Source organism: Thyridium curvatum (assembly GCF_004353045.1).
Source record: "Thyridium curvatum strain D216 chromosome Unknown NODE_87_length_172569_cov_81.238300, whole genome shotgun sequence".
Classification (NCBI taxonomy): domain Eukaryota; kingdom Fungi; phylum Ascomycota; class Sordariomycetes; order Thyridiales; family Thyridiaceae; genus Thyridium; species Thyridium curvatum.
Genome location: NW_022156842.1, coordinates 52,738 through 73,198, shown reverse-complemented (window position 1 = coordinate 73,198; position 20,461 = coordinate 52,738). Strand labels below are relative to the sequence as shown.

Below are 20,461 nucleotides of genomic sequence, written 5' to 3'. Positions count from 1 at the left end.
TTGGTTTGCCATCTTTTTAGTCGGCGTCTACCCCGAGAAGCAGCGTGTCCTCAAGCAGGAGAGTACCCTGAAGCAAACCACATCGGACAGACCCAGCCGAAGCTAGAGCCCGGCAAGAAACGCCAGCCAAGCTCGCTGGCAGCAGGAGCTTCAATTCATCATGGTTGCGCCGGCTGTTCCCGAGTGCGTCGCCCTGCCCAGAGTGTCGCCCTATTCCTCTCACTAACAATTGTGCTATTAGGATCACCGAGGAGGTCCTTCACGAGGCGATTGAAGCTCGAACTGAGCAGTTAATCGCTCTCCGAGAACTCGGCCCACCAGATCTCGTCCACCTCCTCAAGCAACCTGTCCGAAATGCTGGCAAACACGTGTGTACTCTCGCAAATTGTCTATGAAGCTTGGGGGCTCCTCATTGCTAACTTGAATACTGATAGATTGGCGTCTACCACCATGTGACTGGTGTTGATGCATCGTCCTCAGCCAGCTTGGCAGCCTACATCAACACCCTGACATACAAAGAGCACGGATCCTCTGCATCGACCAAGATAAGTGAAGGTCTTTACTGGTATGTGGCCCGGTAGCTCTTCTTTTCCTGACTGGCGCTAACCGCCTACCAACCAGCTGCTACAATGCTCTGTCGCGCCTGGATATGCGAGTCCACGTCACCATCCCCGGAACCGTCGAGAGTTACTGCGTTGATGAGCGCGGCGAAAAGAAGAAGGCTACCGAAGATTTGTGGCTCGAGACATATCTTTGCAGTGTCCTTCGTGCCTACTCCTATGCCGACGACGGAAGCGGAGAGACGATCCGGAAGATCATGGGAGTGCGCCGATTCAACCCTGTTACGAACACCGAGACAGAACATAGATTCCTGAGTGCCGCAGAGCAGCTCTTCTTCAGGGGTATGTACTGGTACTTTTGCAGAAACATGGGCCTCGCAGTTACTGACCTTGTGCTAGGATGGCAACTCGGATCCGACTCGACCGTGCAGGTCCCGAACCTTGTTTCCAACCATCTGGTCAGCGGCCTTCTCAAGTATTTCGAGACCACCGGACGATATGCCTCCGGCATCAACTTATTCGAGAAGCTTCGATCGCAAAACATCGAGGTTGCGTCGCTGCTAGCCAAGATCCTGTTCATGGGCAATGAGGAGGTGGAGGGTATCCGCATCCTTCATTCCGCCTTGGCCGAGACGCCCATGGATTATGTCATGCTCGATACCCAAGCGGCGTTTCTCCTAAAGAAGGCGCAGACAGCTGCGTCCCCTGAGCAAAAGGAAGAGAGGCTGCGAATGGCTTTGGGCTGCGCAGACCGCAGCACGATTGCTGCCCCGAGCGAGTTCAGCACTTGGGCGAGGCTGGCGGAGACCTATGTTGCCCTTGAAGACTGGGAGAACGCTCTCACCATTCTCAACTCCTGCCCAATGTTCACCTACCAAGACAAGGACGCACCCATCATGCCAGAACCCAAGGACGTTTACCTACCAACCCTTCCCGAGACGAGGCTTGACGAGATTGACAGTGAGCCAGAGTCAAGGTACTCTGAGCAGGTCGATCCCAGTCTGCTCAACCTGCGGGCTGCATCGTATCGCGGTACATTCAAGCAGGCGTATGCCATTCTTACTGAGATGACAGCAAAGATCGGCTGGGACCAGCTGCTCAAGATTCGGAGCCAGGTATTTGTCATGGAGGACGAGTACAGGACAGAGAAGCAAGAGGTCGGACATCACACCTTCCCTCCGAAGCGAAATCCTAGTACCGATGGTCTTCGAGGTACGCCCAACGCCTCCCAGAATGGCGAGAATCACGACGACGAGGAGGGATCCGAGACCGAATCCAACGTCGAGACCAAGGACGAGAAGCAGGGAGAGTCCAACGATGACTCCGAGCAAGCCGAGGCAGACACAGGCTCAACCGCCGCAACATTGGTTCCTAACGGTAACCCGGTCGAGAAGCCGTCCAGCACCGCAGACCCCGGTGAACTGAAGGTGGACGACAACGTAAGCCTTGATTCTTCTTGTAGTAGCCCAACACTTACATCTTTTACTGACATGCTTGAACAGGGCACCCCGGACGAGAACCTGAGCCGGCTCAACAACAAGCGGCTCTGCGAGCGCTGGCTGGACAGTCTGTTCATGGTGCTCTACGAGGACCTCCGTGTCTACACCATCTGGCGGACGCAGATGGCGCAGTACCGCGCCCAGTCGATGCAGTACAAGAAGTCGGCCGAGGAGTGGGAGATCCTCGGCTCGCTGGCCGAGCGCCTGCAGCACACGGACGAGGCGGTCGAGGCGTACCGCGCGTGCCTCTCGCAGCGCTTCAGCCCCAAGGCGCTGACGGGCATCCTGCGCGTCTTCGAGAAGACCAAGGCGACGCGCGAGTCGGTCGGCGCCATCCTGCGGCTCGTCACGTGGCAGTACCGCTGGTACTCGGAGTTCTCGCCCGAGCTGCTGCGCTCGATCCGCACGCTCATCGAGGACGAGGGCGCCGTCAAGGTCCGCAGCATCGTGCAGGCGACGAGCCTGCCGCAGAACGTGCTCGACCTGACCCACCACTACGCCGCGCTGTGCGCGACGTTCCGGAGCAGCGGCACCGACGGTTAGTTTGGGCGGCTATTGGGAGAATGTATTCGGGGCTTGGGGAAAGGGTTGAAGAATAGCGATGTCGTCTTGTGTTGCGTGTGTGGCCCGGGAGCCGTTGAAGCGACAAGTAGCCCTCAGATATTGAGGCATGTGAGCGTATCACTCGTACCGCAGTATGAAATGATGGTATCATCATCCTTTGATATCCCAGTGTGTAATAGATTCACGTTAGCTTACGAAGGACGATTTCTGATTTCGAGAATAGAATTATTTTATTCCTTTGAAACACTTGACACAGCTTCTCATACGCGACTTCATTGAAGTGAATCCCTGAATACCACTATGTATGGCCAAGGTATGGTACTGTTTATTGTACTTTAGTTTTAGACAATTTTGATCAATCATTTATTGGTTAACTCGAGGCGAAGTAACTAAACATCATCATCATCGATGTAAGAAAACAGAAGCGAGATTTAACGATCGCTCGACACAGTACGGATCAGCTTAATCACCGCCTCACATCTCAAAATGCTGCCTTTTCCCTCAAGAGCCAGGCATCGTCCATGCAGTCCCCTTAATAAGCCCCCAGGCATGCCTTTCCAACCTCCGCAAAGGTGCATGCCGTATCCACAAAGAAGAAGCAGTGTACAAGTAGAGCCTCGAAACTCGCAAAAGCGGCCAGTGGAGACCATCAATTCAATAACACGCCCGCATGACCTAAGTGCGAAAGGGGCCTAGCTGTGCGAGGCCACGGCCAACCAGATCGGCCTCGCGCTCCAGCAATACGTTATAAGTGGTCGCGCAGGCGAGAGGGGGAGGGGGGGCCGCGGCCATGCGATGCGGCCCAAGCATTATGAGTTGCTCCCCGATACCAAGAGAGGCGATCCCAAATGTTTCTTTCAACGTCGTTCCTACAAGGTCACAAGCGGTGGTCACACGCAATAGAGGAGAAAGCAAACGAGTTCTGAGCCAACCAGCCGACAACTTGCGGCTGTTGGGTTTGACATTACTTCGAACCGACGACCCTCAAGGTCCCAATCGCCATGGACAGACGGTTGGGGCTAGGATCGAACAACGAAAACTATCTTGGAGTGGAAGCAGCGAGGATACAGGATAGCCCAGCGAGATCTAGACGATCAAGATACGAAGTCTGAGAAAATACGCCAGAGATTCATTTCGTGTACGCCGTTTTCTCCATGAGTTATACTGCCTGGACTTGGAAGCCTTGATCTACCCAGAGCGAAGCCGCCAGGGCGACTCAAGGAGTTGGGAGTGAGAACCCCTATGCAAAGGGCCACCAACTCTTTTACTCCTCCTCCTCGCCGTTGGCAGCGATCTCCTCCTCTTCCTCCTCCTCGTCAGCGACGGGGGCGTCAGAGGCCTTGGCCTGGGCTTTGGAGACGAGTTCATCGTCACCAGCATCCTCGTCTTCCTCAGCGTCCTCCTCTTCCACTTCTTCCTCCTCCTCTTCCTCCTCTCCGTTGGCGCCGTTGGTCTCGTTGAGGGATTTAACAACGGCATCACCAGAAGCGCCGGCGGTCTTTTGCTTCTTCTTGGGAGGAGCTGGCTCTAAACCTCGCTGTTAGTAACCGAATCAAGTATAGGAAGGATGGTGATGATGATACTGCCGGGGCCTCGTAGAGGAGCCCGCACAGAGGAAGGACATACCGTCGGCACCCTCTTCGTCATCCTCGGCACCCTCGGCGCCTTCATCGTACTCCTCCTCTTCTTCCTCGTCCTCTTCCTCTTCGTCCTCCTCATCCTCGTCGGAGATGTACCTGTTCACTAGAGATCAGTATTTCGTTATCACCAGGGCGTACATCCGTGCTGATAGCTGAGGCCGGAGGATGGCTCTCGCCGCCGGGGCGGAACTTGAGAGCTTTGCGCCGGCCACCAGCCTCGAAGATGCCTTTTTATCAAAACAGAAATGCAGTCGCATTTGTATAGTGATATAGGGATGTAAAAAGCGCATGGAGCAGCTGGTTGTGGTTGTACTTACTCCTCCTCTTCCTCGTCGTCACTGGGGAGGGAGACGAGCTCCTCCTCCTCCTCCTCCGCGTCTTGCTTTCTCTTGCGGGAAGACATGGCGATTTTTGGTTCAGACGGTATCAATTGGAAAGGTAAGATGTCAAAGAGAGGGTGATATGTGTAGTTGAAGAGTTGTTGTAAGAACAGGAGGAGAGAGGACAGAGAGAAGGGGAAGAGAGGGAGGAAAGGCTGGGGGGATGGGGGAGCTTGGGTGGGCTGCGGGTCGGTGCGTGGACCAAGACAAACGCAAAGGTACCAGCCGGCTTAAAGGCAATAGAGCTTACAGAAGGGGGCAATGGGAAGGATGGGGGGGAGAGGGAGGGAGAGAGGACGGAGATAGAGAGAGGGACAGAGCAGAACGGGGGCTCTGCACCATCCGCCTACCCTACCAGCAGGAGGCGCAGAGAGCGCAGAGATCCGGAAACACAGAGAGGACGGGGGAGGAGGGAGGGAGGGAGGGGGACAGAGCTGGGAGCTTCAGCTGTTGGCTGGGTCTGCGATCTGCGCCAGGACCAAGGACAGCTTGCTCACCTCGACCGCGATCGAGTGCGCTACCCGAGTACCTAGTTATTTAGACATTGTATTCTCTCACTGCGATCGCGAGGTGGAGTACTTCGGGATGCCACCAAGACCAAGATCAGAGAGACAGAGAAATGGGGGAGGGGGGGAACTTGGTCCGCGGCCAGGCCATGTCTGGGGCTGTTGACGGCAAGCTTGGAGTTAGGGTGCGGGAAAAGCAGCTCGAGTGCGGAGCCCACACCCTGGCACTTGCCGGCCAGTTGCAGCACCCAATGGCTCGAGTGCTCTCTGTGTCCAAACAAACGCCGCCTGGGATTGGACGCTAATGATTTCGTCGGCTTGCCGGCTGGTTGGGAGAGAAGCTTGGACCTCTCAGGAGTTCCACCCCTGTCCCAGTGTGACGGTGTCATACGTCTTGTGTGCGTAATGGGTTTGTTGGACACTGGCTGACCAGCCTGCCCCTCGCTCGCCGGTCTGCTTTCCATCGAGGACTGAGCTTCTCTCTCCCAACTTGCGCTTTGCCTCGCTAAAAAGGGTAAACCACCGAGGGAGCTTCAGATGCCGACACGCTAAAAAGTAAAAGCGCTCGATCCAGAACGTCATGGATTGGAGAGGAAGAGGAGCTCCGTCCCGAGGTTTGCTCGACAAGAGATTCGCCCGTTGGTAGGACAGTCCAAAGCAGGCGGCTGCCTGCTGCATCGACACTGGCCGCCAGCAGGCCAGACAGGCAAACAAGCTACCTATTTAGGTTGTAGACCAATAGGTAGCTGATGGTTCTCAAGCAGCAGGGACGACTACTTCGTATCATGTGCTTTGTACGGAGCTTTTGTAAGGCTTTTTGGCCAGTCCTTGGCACGTCCACTATGCCGGTTTGTTTTCCGACTGTGTCATCACCGCACATACTGCCGGTGCTTGATTGCGGAGGCGATAAGCTGAGCTGACTTGCATTCTTGGGCTGACTAAACGCAACCCACAGCCCACTTCCAAGACATCGTGATGCAACGACGTTGTTGTTGCAGACTGTTATCACGACAGGATGTCATGATCGAGGTAGCATTGGAGTTTCACACTTGAGATCCTCTCGCCCGCCGTTGAATCCGTCCGTGCTCTGTCGATAGAACGGCGATCAATAGTTCGAGCTCCGAGGATGCAATTTCGAAATCCACGGTCCAGTCTTGGTCACCTCCAATCTAACGAGATGCGGGGCAATGCCATAGAAGAACACCCAGTGGTTTGACGCGTCTGAGACGCGTTGAACAAGCGCGGCCTAGGACCTCCCCACCCACATAGCCTTGTGATAACTTTCCTTTGGCTGGAAATGAAATTTGTTTTAGCCGTGCTGCTATTGCTGATCGTCGCGGCCGAGTCTGGCTTCAACCCCGGATTTTAGAGTGGATGCAACGTCGCTTGAATTATCTCAAAGGAGTGGAAGCCATCTGTCCACTGAGACATGGCGTTCTTCAAGTCCTCAGTATCAGCAACACGACAACGTGAAAGCACGCAGACCACGCGGCGGGCTCCCTGGTCAAGCACTCGCCAGCCAGTGTTCGACACAAGGAAAAGAACAGTTTGGCTTGCGAGAGAGAGCAAGTACCTGTACCGACCAATCCGACAAGCTGCATTGTCCGGATGAGCAAATGCAGGCCAGCCATCGAGCCGAACTGGTGTGTAGAAAGCTCGACCTATCAGACCGGCATTCGCTGCCTCGTGTGCTCGATTGAGACCGTATTGCAGACCTGTATGTCAAGGGAGCTTTCGAGCAGCCCTCTACGATTCAGATGCGATGAAGCCGGTTGGGGAGAGGTGAGAATTTTACCCACAGGGAAGAAAAAGAAAAACCTTGCATGATCAATGTACGGCTCGGTACTGACTGCTCTGTATCAGGACCAAGATTGAAATCTGACAGAAGTGCATAAGCCAAGAGAATAGACTCTTTGGTGCGGGTTAGTACGTCAGAGCCTTCCCTTGCAGGGCATGATCTCTGCCTTTTTGGGGGTTAGTTCAGGCACCAAAGGCCATGGGAGCAACGGGGAAGGAGCCTAGGAGGGCCCCGGAAGTCCCAGGCCGCCGCAGCGGGAAGACCCTTGCCCCCTGTCGACCCGGCCAGAGTGTGTGTGGCTCCCCGTGCTGGGACGCGACGAGCTGAAAAAAAGCGTTGGTGGTGCAAGAGTAGCGAAACGTAGGATCTCTCTCCAGAGCCCAATTAAGTGAATGATAACTGTACCTATCAAAAGAGATGGAGCATAGTTGATCAAGGACAGAAAAAGAAAGCAGACAGAATCACGAACTAGTAGTCTAGGTAGTGAGGTCAGGGCCACGATGGGAGATGAGTTTCTCATCCCTTGCGTCGCTTTGATACCTAAAAGCCTGCAGGTGTCAACGCTGCCCCAAAAGAAAGGTTTATCGACTGTCTCATTTTATTAAATGGGTCATTGTTTTGGTCTGCATTCCAGTCATGTCTCACAAGGTCAGATCCTAGTAGTCCCAACCATCCAAGAAGTAATGAGCCCTGACATCATCTTCATCTGTTGTCGGGGGCTGTTGTTTGTTTTCGTCTTTGACAGACCCGAAGCGAGTTTGCAATGTGTCATGAGGTTGACGAGGGCTGAGTGATGTTAGACCAAAGACAAAGACTTGCAGTACCCGCTGTGGAACGTCGTGTTGTGCCAAGAGCACACAATATTACCAGTATTTGCACCGGATGGCTGGACCTGGGCTTGTTCCATCCGTGGCCTCCCTTTTCCCTGCCGTAGTGACTCGCTCTCGTCCTCGCACAGAGAGGATCTCACGATGCCACTGGTCCAGACTATTGATCCGTAGCAAGGAAGGGGGCGAGCATGATAGGCCCTCCATACAAGCCATGTAGAATTAGTGGGTTGGTTGTAAAGCCCAGTAATGTCACCCAGAGACATCGGGTGGCAGAGACTGTTATCTTCAACCCGTCTGCGGTAACACAAGGAGCAAAGTTCCCGTCGAGCCACGTAGTGGTACCTATCACTTTCAGCGGAATGTAGCTTACTGTTTGCCTTGGTAGACAAAGTCTGGGCGCCCCCTTCACGAGCGAGACAGACTCGATCTTCATCAACTAGGTACCGCGGTATGACCTTCCAGTAATACCGGCACGGATGCAACAGGGCATTCACCCTGCATCATGCCGCTGTAACCCCCTCAGCTCGGACGGTACATGCTGGGCAGTGTACGCTGTACTTGTAGGCTCCCGTCGACAGCATCTCTCCCTTGCGCAAACTGTCACTGAACATGCGCCCTGCAAATCCTCATCTTAAAAAGCGACCCAACGGCAAGGTAGACTATGTGAGTATGGGGACGTTTTGATCGCGGCGCTGAGATTGCCACACCTGCGATTGGATCATTTGATGTCGATAGGGCCCCGAGCCACCTGAAAGGTGGTGTCTCGGGAGACCGATGGGGCGCTACGCTTCGGTAGGGTGGGAGCTAGGGAGCCCGTAGCCCGGATCACAAGGACACGCTAGGGCGCACACTGCTGAGCCAGGGTGCCACACCCCCCCTGTTGTACACCCACTAACAGGTCTGTAGGGCACTCACCCTGCTTTTGTGGTATTGCCTGACGCGACTGAACCGCCCTCCCCTGTAAGCCAATGTCCGAGTAGAAAACTAAGGCCTTCCCCACGACTTCCAGAAATCACACTACCCACAATCATGTCGTAGGCGAGCACAGGCGAGATCGCGCAGGAAAAGAAGAGACACCGAGAGGACAGGAGACTGGCCCCAAGATGGCTGCCCTCTCAGAGGCCGAGGATGCATACGCAGCCGACGTCGAGGGCAAGGCGAGCACTCCCAAATCTCGGCGCCAGCGCGGCATGAAGAATCGAGAATTCGGCCTGTATGCGAGTCGGCTGCGACACCGGCCCCAGGCGAAACGAGAGTCCGCTGCCTCAGAATCGGCTGCTGGCTGGCCCCCTCAAACGCAACACCAGACCAACGACGACCAGGGTCGCCTCGGTTTTTACCAGGGCAGTGCAGCAGGCCTTGCAAACCGCCAGCATCTTGACCCCGACCCCTACCTCGACGACTACCACCACTACACAGCAGACTCTGCGCCGCAATTACCGCCTCTTCCCATTTCGCCCATATCCCCCCGATGGGCCTCGCTTGCCAACGGCCACACAATCCCCTTTGACCAGGCGACTGCGTCTCCCAGTCCGCCAATTGCCTCTGCTTCATTCGAGTCACGATCGCGCGCGACGTCGACCTCGTCTTCTTCCAAGTTCCCGGGCCTCTCCTCGCATCCCGTCACCCCGAGCCTGGTCCAGTACGCCTCCTCCGACCGCTCCTCCTATTCCCAAAAGACCTTCTCCCCTCTGGACGGACGAGATGAGACCCCGTCCACAGTGACGACCTCCTCCACCCCTACCTCTCCGACTTTCTACCGGCCCGACAGTCGGCAGGCTGGCGAAGCTGTGCAGGTCGACAACTTCTCCCGCCCCCGGAAGCCCAGCATGAGGCAGCAACAGTATGTCGAGACTCCGGTGCGATTCCGCCAGCCCGATACGTTTCACGTAGACGGCAAGGCGCCGCCGCCGGCGATACAGTATTCGCATTGGCCGCGAGAACGAGCCAGGGGCTTGTCCATTTCGTCTAGCAAATCTACCTCCACCACCCACAGCTCTCTCCCTCGCCAACGGTCAAACGACCATCTGCGAGGCAACCGCCCCCCAGCGCCAGCTGGGATTATCTCACCTGGGCTGCCACGACCTCCGGCAGCCTACAGCCGAGCAGACCACCATCCGGGCAATCCAGATCATGGCAACCGTGGCGGTCACGGCGGTCACGCCGGCCACAGCGGCCATAGCGGCCACAGCGGCCACAATGGCCATCTTCAAACCCGTGAAGCAGCACCTTGGATGGTCGATGACGAGCTCCGTTCCAGCTATCGCTCCCAATGGACCTCTTCGACGGCGCATGCAACGCTATTTACGGCCAGCGGGACGGAGCGAAGCAGTGTACTCACCAAGACGAGCTCGCGAACTTCCTATTCACTTTGGGGGGCTGGCGGCGCAGCTGCAGATGAGGGTTTGGGGGTGGATGATGTCCTCGGCATGTATGAAAAAGGGTTTGCCGACTCCACTGGAGCAGAGGACAATGATTTTGATGGACATGATGACGGTTATGAAACAAAGGACGACATGACACGCGACCCAGAGCAGGCCCGTCCGGACACCCGGCATGGCGAGGGCGACCGGCTCGAAAACAGAATATTAGAGGCCATGAATGAGCCTCTACCAGCACCGGTTCCGGTACCGCCTCGAGGCCCTGGCTTGTCGCAGGAGGATCCTTACATGCTGCGCGACTCGGGTGCTTTTTTCCGCAACTCCGGACTACCGTCGTCTTTGCCGAAGGACATAGGCCTCAACCTAGCCACCAGGCATATGGAGAAGTCATACCAGGCGGAGAGCGACCCGAGTGAGAAGCATGACTCTGGAAAGGTGCTTGATGACGATGAGCCCTCTGTCGCCCGAGAGAGTAGCACTCGATCCGCGCGAACTACACCGTCACCGCCTCCTGCCGAGACCACGGAACAAGATGGCTCCAATGCACCCGCAGCATCCCAAGACAAGAGCACCGAACGAGGTCTGGAAGTTCCCAGTGTGCCACCACCGCCCCCTCCGCATTCACCTACGCTTTATGCAGCAACCGAAGAAGAGGACCCGTCTGCAAGGGACCGATATGGCTTCCGAAAGCATAACCAATATGTCAGTCGCGCCCAGTACGACGAGTGGAACAGGATCTACACCGAGTACCTTGCGAGGCGGCGGAAGAAGTGGGTGATGTACTTGAAGGACAGTGGATTGATGACGGACAATCCCAATCGCTTCCCACCTCCATCCGCCAAGACGAAACGCTTCATCCGCAAGGGCATCCCGCCGGACTGGCGCGGCGCGGCTTGGTTCTACTATGCTGGAGGGCCTGGCATCCTTGCCAAGCACCCTGGCGCTTACGACAAGCTACTGAAGAGGGTGGGCAAAGGCGAGGTCAAGGAGGTGGACGTCGAGGCCATCGAGCGCGACCTGCACCGGACCTTCCCAGACAACCTCAAGTTCAAGTTTGCAGCAGGCCAGCCGGGCAACGGTGACGCAATAAGTGAGCACACGAGGGTCGAGGAACCCGCGATTGTGTCATCGCTACGGCGAGTCTTGCTTGCCTTTTCTCTTTACAACCCCCAGATTGGGTACTGCCAGAGCCTGAACTTCCTCGCCGGCCTGCTCCTACTGTTTGTCGAGACGGAAGAGCAATGCTTTTGGCTGCTTAATGTCATCACCCGCGTCTACCTGCCCGGCACGCACGAGATGTCCCTCGAGGGCTCCAAGGTCGACCTCAGCGTCCTCATGTCCACGCTCAAGGACTCGATGCCCAACGTGTGGACCAAGGTCGCCGGCGAGATGGACGACCCGAACGGAGGGTCCGTCCCGCCCACGCCCACGACGCCCAAGTACGGCACCCTGGGCCGCAAGGCCCGACGGCCCAGGGGCCTCATGACCCGGTCGGCGACCTCGTCGGGCGCGGTGGCGTCATCGGTGGACCGGCTCCCGCCGATCACGCTGTGCATGACGGCCTGGTTCATGTCGTGCTACATCGGCACGCTGCCGATCGAGACGACGCTGCGCGTCTGGGACGTCTTCTTCTACGAGGGCAGCAAGACGCTCTTCCGCGTGGCGCTGGGCGTCTTCAAGCTCGGCGAGCAGGAGATCCGGGCCGTGCAGGACCCGATGGAGATGTTTGGCGTCGTGCAGGCCATCCCGCGGCGGCTCGTCGACTGCAACCGCGTCATGGAGACGACGTTCAAGAAGAGGGGCGGGTTCGGCGACCTCACGCAGGAGTCGATCGAGGAGCGGAGGCGGGAGGGCAGGACGGCGCTCAAGGAGTCGCGGCGGGCGGCGGCCGCGGCGGCCGCGGCGGCTGGCGACCAGGCCGGGGCGTCGCTGGCTCCCATCTCCCGGCCGGACAACACGGGCGACATCACGGACGTCGAGGGCGCCATGGAGATCCGGAGGAAGGGAACGCTGTTTGGCCGCAGGAGGGCGAGAGCTGCCGAGGCTGTGTGAGATGGCGCCGTCTGATGTCCCAAAGAATGTGGCTGAACTTTCTATACCCGTGTTTGCTCGATCGGGGGCCACTTTTCGAACCCCCCTCTTTTTTTCCCTCTCTCTCGATCACAAGGACAGCCCCGTCCGTCGTTGTCTTGGATTACTGAGCCAGCAGGTCGCCAGAGTTCCAGTGTGAAGGGCTTGTTTTCTGGGGCCGGACGAGTACATACCTGCATGCACACATACATACATCTGTTTCATTACCTACCATTGTTCACAACTCTTCGTCAATGGATCTCCGAGGGCTGGCTCGGCATCGGGAATACTTCACAAACTCGTCATTTTGCGGGGGGAAGGTCTCACTCATGGCACAGTACTGGTCTGTTTCAGACATTGGTTCGGGGAGGAAAAAAACCAAGACACATTTTCTACTCTGTGCAAAACAAACAAAAACGGTGCATCGGGAACGGCGGCGTTTGCATGTTTCTTCCTTTGCGTCATCATTCTTCACACTGTACCAATCCACAGTCTTCTTTTTGTCGATATCATACAAGGGGAAGGGGGGGAGGTTGACGATTCTCATGGCCCTAGAGGAGGAGGAGAAGCATAGTTGGGCATTGCGAAGATGGTAGAACTAGATAAACCAACGACATGCAGAGACGTGTCTAGAACAGGGGAATGGCAAGCTGCCAAGCATCGAAGCCATCTAGAGGTAGCTAGAGGGTTTCCTTTTCCCTTGGCACAACAGCCCAAGGGATAACCTCACTCCCCAAAAGAAGCAATTAATATGAACGAATACACCCAACCTGGGTCTCCAAAAACGGCAATTGAATCCAACCATTCAGGGGCGCTGTTTTTCACGTGCCTGCATTCCTGTCGAGGAGAGGGGAGCTGTTGTTCTCGCTACCTAGGTAGTTCAGGGTCCAGCTGGCCCGCCAAGGAAGCCAACCAGAGCAGGCGGGATCCGTTCCGGCGAACTCGCTACGTAATTATGGCTTGAAGGGGGACCTCGAGGCGCGGCCATGGCTGAGGATGAGGCCGCTCTCGAGAAGTTTGTTCAAGATTGGGATGCTTGCCTGGGGTGGAGAAAGAATGGTGTTGGTTCCCATTTGGCGAAATAAAAAGCTGTTTCTCCTGACTTGCCGTCCCTCTTTGCTTGACAAGAAGCTAGGAAAAGTCAATCCCGGGAGGGCAAAATGGAAGCTCGAGCTCGGGGCCAGAAACCCCGCGCCGTCCGTTTGGCCAGATAACACGACTCCTGCCCGTGGAGGCTTCTGAATCGGCGAGCTTTTGTGGCGACATCGAACTTGGGCTTTTCGGGAATTGGGTTTTTGGCTAGGTACACGTCTTGTCTAGGAATTATGCTCTTCTATCTTGAACGAGAAGGGTCCGAGACACCAGGCTTGTCGTCTCGAGAGTGGGCAATTCATGGCAGAGCTTATCACTACACTCCCTTACTAAAGCACGTTTCATTAGCTTACCTGTTTTTTTTTTGAGTTTTGTCTATCTTGTTCAGTCTTTGATTGATTGGTGTTGGCTCTGGTGAGGGGTTGTTGTTGCGTCTGGGGCGTGTTGCTTTGCTTATCCCTCACTTAATTAGTACTGCAACGCCGTGGGCATTTTTAGGTTGGGAGTGTTGAATTGAGGCGTTGAGCGAGCGGCACGAGGGTTCCAGGCTCTCTTGGCTCGGGCTTTGCTTCGGTTTTTGTTATGCGAAAGAGAACTGCCCAGTCTTTTTAGGGTCGGGTTTTGGGATCGCTTCCGTGTTGCGATTTCCGTCAGGATGGGCTGGAGCAGTCAGAGGTACTAGTACCTAACCTGGAGGGCCATCGGCAACGGTCTCTCTCTCTCTCTCTCTCTCTCTTGATTCAACGATTTCCAATATGCCCGGGATCAGAAACCATGGTGGCATAGAGTCATCCTTCATCCAACGGCGGCGGTTCCGTGTGGGAATCGCGGCACAGCAGCAGGAGAATGTTGATCAGAATGGAGTTTCCGGCCAACCTCCCAAGCCCCCCTGACATACCTTATCAAGGCCCAATAGTTACTCTGTTGCGAGTCTTGTTCGGTAAGACATGAGGCAGGAAAGTCCAGGATGGATCGTTGGATCGCGATCGAGCCGCATAAAGTAAGTACCTGGCCAATATCACGGGCGGGGCTACTTGACGTCGAGCCTGGGGCAATGTGACGCAAATTGTAAGAAGCGATAAGCCCTATTACTCCGCCCTGCATGCTCGAGTATGGGTCGAGGAGGAGGGAGGAAAGCGGCCTTTCGGAGGAGGATTCGTACGAAAGCTCGCAAGAAGAGCGTGGTGGGTGGAGGGGCGTTGATCCTGAGTGTGAAGTCTAATCTGTTGGCTGTTTGCAGATCATCATGAACAAAAAAAAAAAAGCCATGACTACTGCAGGCATTCCCTGCATGCATGCATGAGCCGGGGGGTTCTGGATTGTGGGTGATTTCAATAGGTGTCGGATTCCCCATCCGGTATGCCGCGAAGGCAAGGGATTGGCCATATGTCCAACAAGTTTTGCGTCAGTGACCCAGTTGGCTGTGCCCACCAGTCCGATTATGGTAGTGCGATCCAGAGAGCTCCCTTCGTCGAAGGGACTGGCTCGACGCTATTCCCAGGAACCTTTTGGCCGTTTGGTTGGGGAGTTTGGGCTAGGTACGCTGATGTCTCAGCGGGGGGTACAAGTACGGTGGTCCCGGTTTTTCCGGCAATAATTAGCCCCCGTATCATCGTAAAGACGTTGGTTAGGGCGGAAACGTTGGCTATTTCTGACGATTCGTGCACGTTTCCCATCTGAGTCCGTCCCGACGTTGTTCGGTGTCTTTGCCGCCTCGTGCCCGATTCGCGAATCCCCTCGAATGAAACTCTGTGCCAGTGGCATGCTGTCGTTTGCCAATCTCTTGGGTGCCTGGGTGGTTGTCCGTGAGTGGATCGACAAGAGCTGGGTCGACCGGGCTGGTGCGAGGCCAAGAGCTTGGCCCAGCCAGGCCGCCGTTGGCCTGGACGAGAGTGTCTGTAGGTATTCGAGATCGCGATCGCGAGTGGGCGGGCAGGGTTGGTTGTTGGCCGTTTCCATTAGTTACAAGCAGATTATGATGATCCATAGCAGGCCGAGGCGTCTTTGGTTGTGGTGTCTGAGTAAAAAGTACCGCGTCGAGATAAACTTCTCGCTTGTTGTTTGCTGTCTGGTGGGCCGTGGTTGGAAGTCGGAGTCGATCAAATGCAGCATTGAATCTTGATACCTACCTTAGGTAGCACAGTCACCTACCTACCACAGGGTCAGCGCTGGAGTGTGCCCGAGTATTCCGATGGCCACGCAATCAACGAGTGAAGAGGGGACATGGACGTTCCGGCTGGCGGGCGTGTGAATGACGAGTCGGGCCGCCGTTTGGTTTTATTCAGTGCCCGTCTCGAATGCATATTTCCGGCCCCGGGTCACTTTGCCGTTTTGGGACGGGAGGGGATTTTCTTGTTCATGATGCTGAAGTGACTTTCTGGCTTTCCTTTCTGTCGGCGAGGTGCGACGAATCCGGGGCACACGTGTTGTTGAATGGGAATGCGAAAATCCGCATGGCCGAGGGATGGCAGTTGAACATACAGTTAATCACCAAATTGTTCGGCCAGGCTCGTAAGAAAGCGGACCGACAGAGCGGATTGTACTTATTGTTTGCATGATGGGATGCTTCGATGAAGGCATTCCCGAAGCTTGGGTGCGGTCTAGACTGGCGAGCCTAAGAAAAAGATGGGCTTGGAATGGGTGTGAATGGGTGGTTCCTGTGAGAATGGCACCACTCGAGACGTGCCATGGGCCCATTCCAGGCGTGTCTGCCAGGGGGGTGCGCCCCGCAATGATCCCACTGCTGGATGGGCCGATGAACGCCTAGTCGAACCACGAAAACCAGTCGATGGCTGCCAATCAGTGGGGAGCCTGCAGTGACTGAGGTGAGGGGTGTTACTGAGCTGTCAGTTTGGGAGGTTTGGGAGGTTTGGGAGGAGCCCTGGCTGACGGGTCACGGCAGCTATGGAGGGAGGAGGGAGGGAGCTTTGGCCAATCCGCGGGCTGGATGATGAGGCACGGGCAGAAGGCGGAGCTGTACACGAAGGTGTTCATACCCCTCCCTCTCCTCCACTCCCTCACCAGTCTCACCCCTCAAGCTCGCTCTCCTCCCTGATACACTCCCCTTGACTCCCACACCTCCTTGTACACACACCACACAGACACACCAGACCGGGATGTGAAATACCTTACACCACGTACCAGACAGCTTCTCGCGCCACTCCCCACCCCGAAAGTCAAGTTCAGAGACCACGTCTTGGCCCTCGCTTGGCACCATCGCCCATCCCCCACCGCACCGGCCAGTCTAGACGAGGCAAGCAAGGGTACAACGACCAAGAACGCCGTTCTCGAACTGCCCACCCTCCCATGAGCCCATGTCGACTCGACTGTTTTCCCATGGCGCCATCGCGATCCCATATCGGAATTCTGCGTCAATGGGATATGAGGTCATTCCTCCTCTGGAACCCAAGGGTCCTGGGGAAGCCCCTCCCACGGCCGCCTCCCCCTGCTCCCATTGGCCTGCCCGTGTCGTATCGACATTTGCCCGCCTGCCGAGCTGAGTCTTTTTGGGAGCTTGGTTGCCCATCAGGTAAAAAGTCTCTTGGCGGCACAGCTCGCCGACTCGTCCAGCTTATCCGCAGATCTGCCTCTGGTAGCTTGCTTATATAGGAGCGCGCCCGAATCAGCAGACCACGACCGAGGAGCTGGTTACACATCGTCATCGACTACTAGGTCTACTACTGTGAATACCTTCACTCAAGCCTTCCAGCTCACATTCCAGACCATAAACATCACCCCATCATCCTTTGCTCAGGCCACACATACCCTGACCCATCTCCCTTGCCAACAGCAACAACAATGCCCATCACCATGAACACCAACCTCTTCCCCACGGATCTTGATCTCGATCTTGACATGACCAAGGTAAGCTTAGTCGGAATAAGCAATTTCTCAAATTGCCACACTCTCCTCATGACACCTGCAGCACAGACAGCTAACACGCCATTACCCCAGATGAACATGCCCTTCAATGGCGGCTACGGCGCCACTGGCTGGGACAACGGGCTCTCTTACTCGCCCGACGTCTTCATTGAGGACCCCTCCTTCGACTACTTCTCCATGTTCTCCAACAACGGAGCTTCCTCCAATGACTTCATGAGCTGGCCTGCGAGCCAGCCCTATGCGGCTGCTGCCCCCACCGCCACCTCTCCTGCGGACTTCCTCAACTTCCAGGACATGGACTACCTCAGCGAGAGCGCCGGCTCTCCCGGTGAGATGACCGACAGCTCTAGCTCGCGCGGCACTTCCCGCAAGCACAGCCGCGCCGACGACAGCGACTCGTCTGCCGCCGAGGAGCCCGTGTCTCCCCGCACCACCACTCGCCCGGCCACCAAGAAGTCGCGCCCCTCCCCGCGCTTCGGCAAGCCCTCCACCAAGATCTCCAAGTCCTCCTCCAGCAGCAAGGCCTCCTCATCAGCCGCCTCCGAGACCAGCAGCAAGCCCAGCGTCGCTCTGCGCACCGCTCCCCGCAAGGTCAAGTCGGAGAGCAGCAAGAGCTCGCCCGCCACCCCTGAGGACGACCTCACTGCTGAGGAGCACCGCGCTCGCCAGAGCCACAACCTGGTCGAGAAGAAGTACCGCAACCGTCTCAATGCCCAGTTCGAGCAGCTGCTCGCCGTCCTGCCTGCCGATCAGCAGCGCGAGGCCACCACCTCGTCCAAGCGCGGCTCCCAAGACGCCGACGAGAAGCGCATGAGCAAGGGCGACGTCCTCGACCTCGCCCGCCGGAGGATCAGGGCTCTCGAGCAGGAGAAGGCCCGCCTTCAGGCCGAGCGCGCTGCTCTCCTGGAGACGGCCAGCTCTATGAGGGGCATGACTTCTCCCATCATGGCTTGAGTTGCCTGTTTTGTTGTCTGCTCATGATGATTGATGACGCTCTGGCCGAGAGCCAGTTTCTCTTGGTTCTTTGTTCAATGGGATATTTTAGCGAGGCGTTCCGGGGACGAGCGACTTGGCCGGGCCGCAATAAGCGGAAACCCGCAGACCAGTCAGCTCATGCGAGTTTTGGATGATGAATCTTGTTGTTTCTATCTGCGCTGCGATACTTGCGCGCACAATCTTATATACCAGCCTTATTAAAGGCAAGGCAAGACTGGCTAGAGCCGGCATAATTTACAACACTCATAACAACCACTTTGCCCCTGACCATCTCTTGCGATTATTATTGATAAGGTGAAGCTCGGTGAGCAGCGAGAATCGTGCCGGGGCCAACTTCACCGTGATGAATCATCTTTCCTGGCTGCTAGATGCAGAGCCTCTTTATTGACGTTACTGCCACCTCTGATCAATATGGTAGGGAGAGATAGAGCGACTCCCTTTAAAGCCAGATTCTCCAAGCTCTCAACTGAAATAAGCCTGGAGCTACTCATCGATGATATATCGTGACGACAAGGACAAGTCTGTAACGCAGCTCACCAGTAGGAAGGAGCGAGATCAAAGACAGGGGTTGTCCATGCTCGCCTCGTCCGCTCCCGATGATCTAGATGCACAGCCGTATAGGGCTGACAAGGGCCATTAATACGGTTAGACAGCCACCCGTAAGCTGCAGGCCTGCCGTCGATGACGATAGAAACACGGCACCGAACACCCCCCCTACCTAGCTTTTCGCACTAAGGCAAGGAACGAAGCTCGGGCTCCCGGGAACAAGCATGCAACCTAAGTGCCCGCTGCCATGGGACGTTTGTTCCGTGTGACGCTTAGATGATGTGCCCCTGGGGGTGTGTACCAGCGCGGTGGGAAGGCGCCAAGGCCTTCAGATCATACGTTTTTTTTTTCTTTCGTCGGTGTGGTCGAGGGAACAGGGCTGGCCGCCTAGGCGAGCCCCCCCCCCAGCAAATCGGAGCGTCGCAGCCTCCTTCGATAACCCCTGGATCTGACCCTCAAGAACGGAGGCAAGTGGGCTTTAAATCCGCCGGGGTGGTACGATCTGTGTTGCGAACCCTCGGCGGCTGACCCATCGAGCCGGGACCAGCCGTCTGGCTTGGGGGACTGGCGGGGGGAGAGATCGAATCAGGGTCCGGAGATCGTAGCGAAATGGAACACTTTGATCGCTTGGGTGTATATAGTTGATAAGATAACAGCAAGAAACCCGATTGATTGTGTTTTAGTGGTACTTGTCCAGCCAGTTGTATCCGATTTCCCCCCCTTTTTGGCAAAGGTGAGGCTGCAAAATGGGGCCCGGGCCGTGATGATTCATCGACGGCGTCATCCGCTTGTGGGCGTCATCGACCAACTCCCTTTACAACGCCGTGCAGAATGCTGCAATTATGCTTCAAAAAATGGGAAGGAGAAAAAGGAAAGAAAGAAGAGTCATGATGCTTTTGAATTGATCGATGGTGCGCCCTAGTGCTGAGCTTTGTGAGATAAAAAGGGGGGAGTATCTCGCGTCGAGCATCCAACTTTAACGCAACAACTCGAATCAAAAAAAGCTTCATCGATCACCAAAATTCTCTTTCCCCCAAAGACTAGCATCATTAAAAGAATGTCTTCTAAGCGCAACCTCGGTGAAGTCCCGGCCGACGTGCCCACCGGCGAGGACAACGACAACAGCTACGTCTCGCGCTCGGGCCACAAGGGCGAGGAGATCCCCGTCGTCTCGGACCAGGAGCGCATCGAGGACCCCATCGATGCCGACGTCGCCGACTCTGACGAGCAGCTCGGTATGTCATACATAATAACGGGGGGGAAGAGATAGACTCTCACCGTCTCAAAAAAACTCATACTAATCTGTGTTTTATGTGTATTCTATAGAGCGTGACGACAACGATGCTATCGATACGGACAACATTATTGACGAGCGGACCCGCGGTGCCAAGCCTCGTGAGGGCTATGCCGAGCCCGGTGACGAGGAGGGTCTTCCCGGCCCGGAGGACGGCACCAGCTCGAATTGAGTTGCCGGCGAACAGATATATGCTTGATTAGTGCGCCTATTTTCTACCATAGTTCCTCGAGGCGCTGTAGACACATAGGCAATAAACAACTGAGCGGGCATGTCACATATACTCTTCGTCGGGGAGGTCTTATTCTTATCGACTGATAGCAGATATGGAAACTTGAGGTTTGAACTGTGATGACATAAGACTCGATTTGTCTCTGCCAATGAAGGGTTGTACGTCCTGGAGTCAAAAGGCATGTACGGAGT

At 56.0% G+C, this 20,461-nt stretch overlaps 5 protein-coding genes across 5 annotated transcripts; 4 read left to right on the top strand and 1 right to left on the bottom strand.

The window, feature by feature from the left end:
• Positions 1–160: 160 nt before the first annotated feature.
• Positions 161–2,602, top strand: E0L32_010600 (uncharacterized protein; the record flags this gene model as incomplete). The annotated part of the gene is made up of 6 exons (XM_031133236.1): positions 161–183; positions 242–368; positions 435–565; positions 622–902; positions 960–1,999; positions 2,063–2,602. 6 exons carry the CDS (start codon positions 161–163, stop codon positions 2,600–2,602), a joined length of 2,142 nt encoding a protein of 713 aa, XP_030989415.1.
• A 1,285-nt stretch (positions 2,603–3,887) lies between these two features.
• Positions 3,888–4,666, bottom strand: E0L32_010599 (uncharacterized protein; the record flags this gene model as incomplete). Its single annotated transcript, XM_031133235.1, has 3 exons — positions 3,888–4,150; positions 4,250–4,359; positions 4,581–4,666. 3 exons carry the CDS (start codon positions 4,664–4,666, stop codon positions 3,888–3,890), a joined length of 459 nt encoding a protein of 152 aa, XP_030989414.1.
• A 3,720-nt stretch (positions 4,667–8,386) lies between these two features.
• E0L32_010598 (uncharacterized protein) lies at positions 8,387–12,210 on the top strand (the record flags this gene model as incomplete). Its single annotated transcript, XM_031133234.1, has 2 exons — positions 8,387–8,444; positions 8,816–12,210. 2 exons carry the CDS (start codon positions 8,387–8,389, stop codon positions 12,208–12,210), a joined length of 3,453 nt encoding a protein of 1,150 aa, XP_030989413.1.
• A 4,920-nt stretch (positions 12,211–17,130) lies between these two features.
• On the top strand, positions 17,131–18,156 carry E0L32_010597 (uncharacterized protein; the record flags this gene model as incomplete). The annotated part of the gene is made up of 2 exons (XM_031133233.1): positions 17,131–17,184; positions 17,251–18,156. The coding sequence occupies 2 exons, from the start codon at positions 17,131–17,133 to the stop codon at positions 18,154–18,156; spliced, it is 960 nt and encodes a 319-aa protein (XP_030989412.1).
• Positions 18,157–19,801: 1,645 nt separating this feature from the next.
• E0L32_010596 (uncharacterized protein) lies at positions 19,802–20,210 on the top strand (the record flags this gene model as incomplete). Its single annotated transcript, XM_031133232.1, has 2 exons — positions 19,802–19,979; positions 20,071–20,210. 2 exons carry the CDS (start codon positions 19,802–19,804, stop codon positions 20,208–20,210), a joined length of 318 nt encoding a protein of 105 aa, XP_030989411.1.
• Between the last annotated feature and the right edge of the window lie 251 nt (positions 20,211–20,461).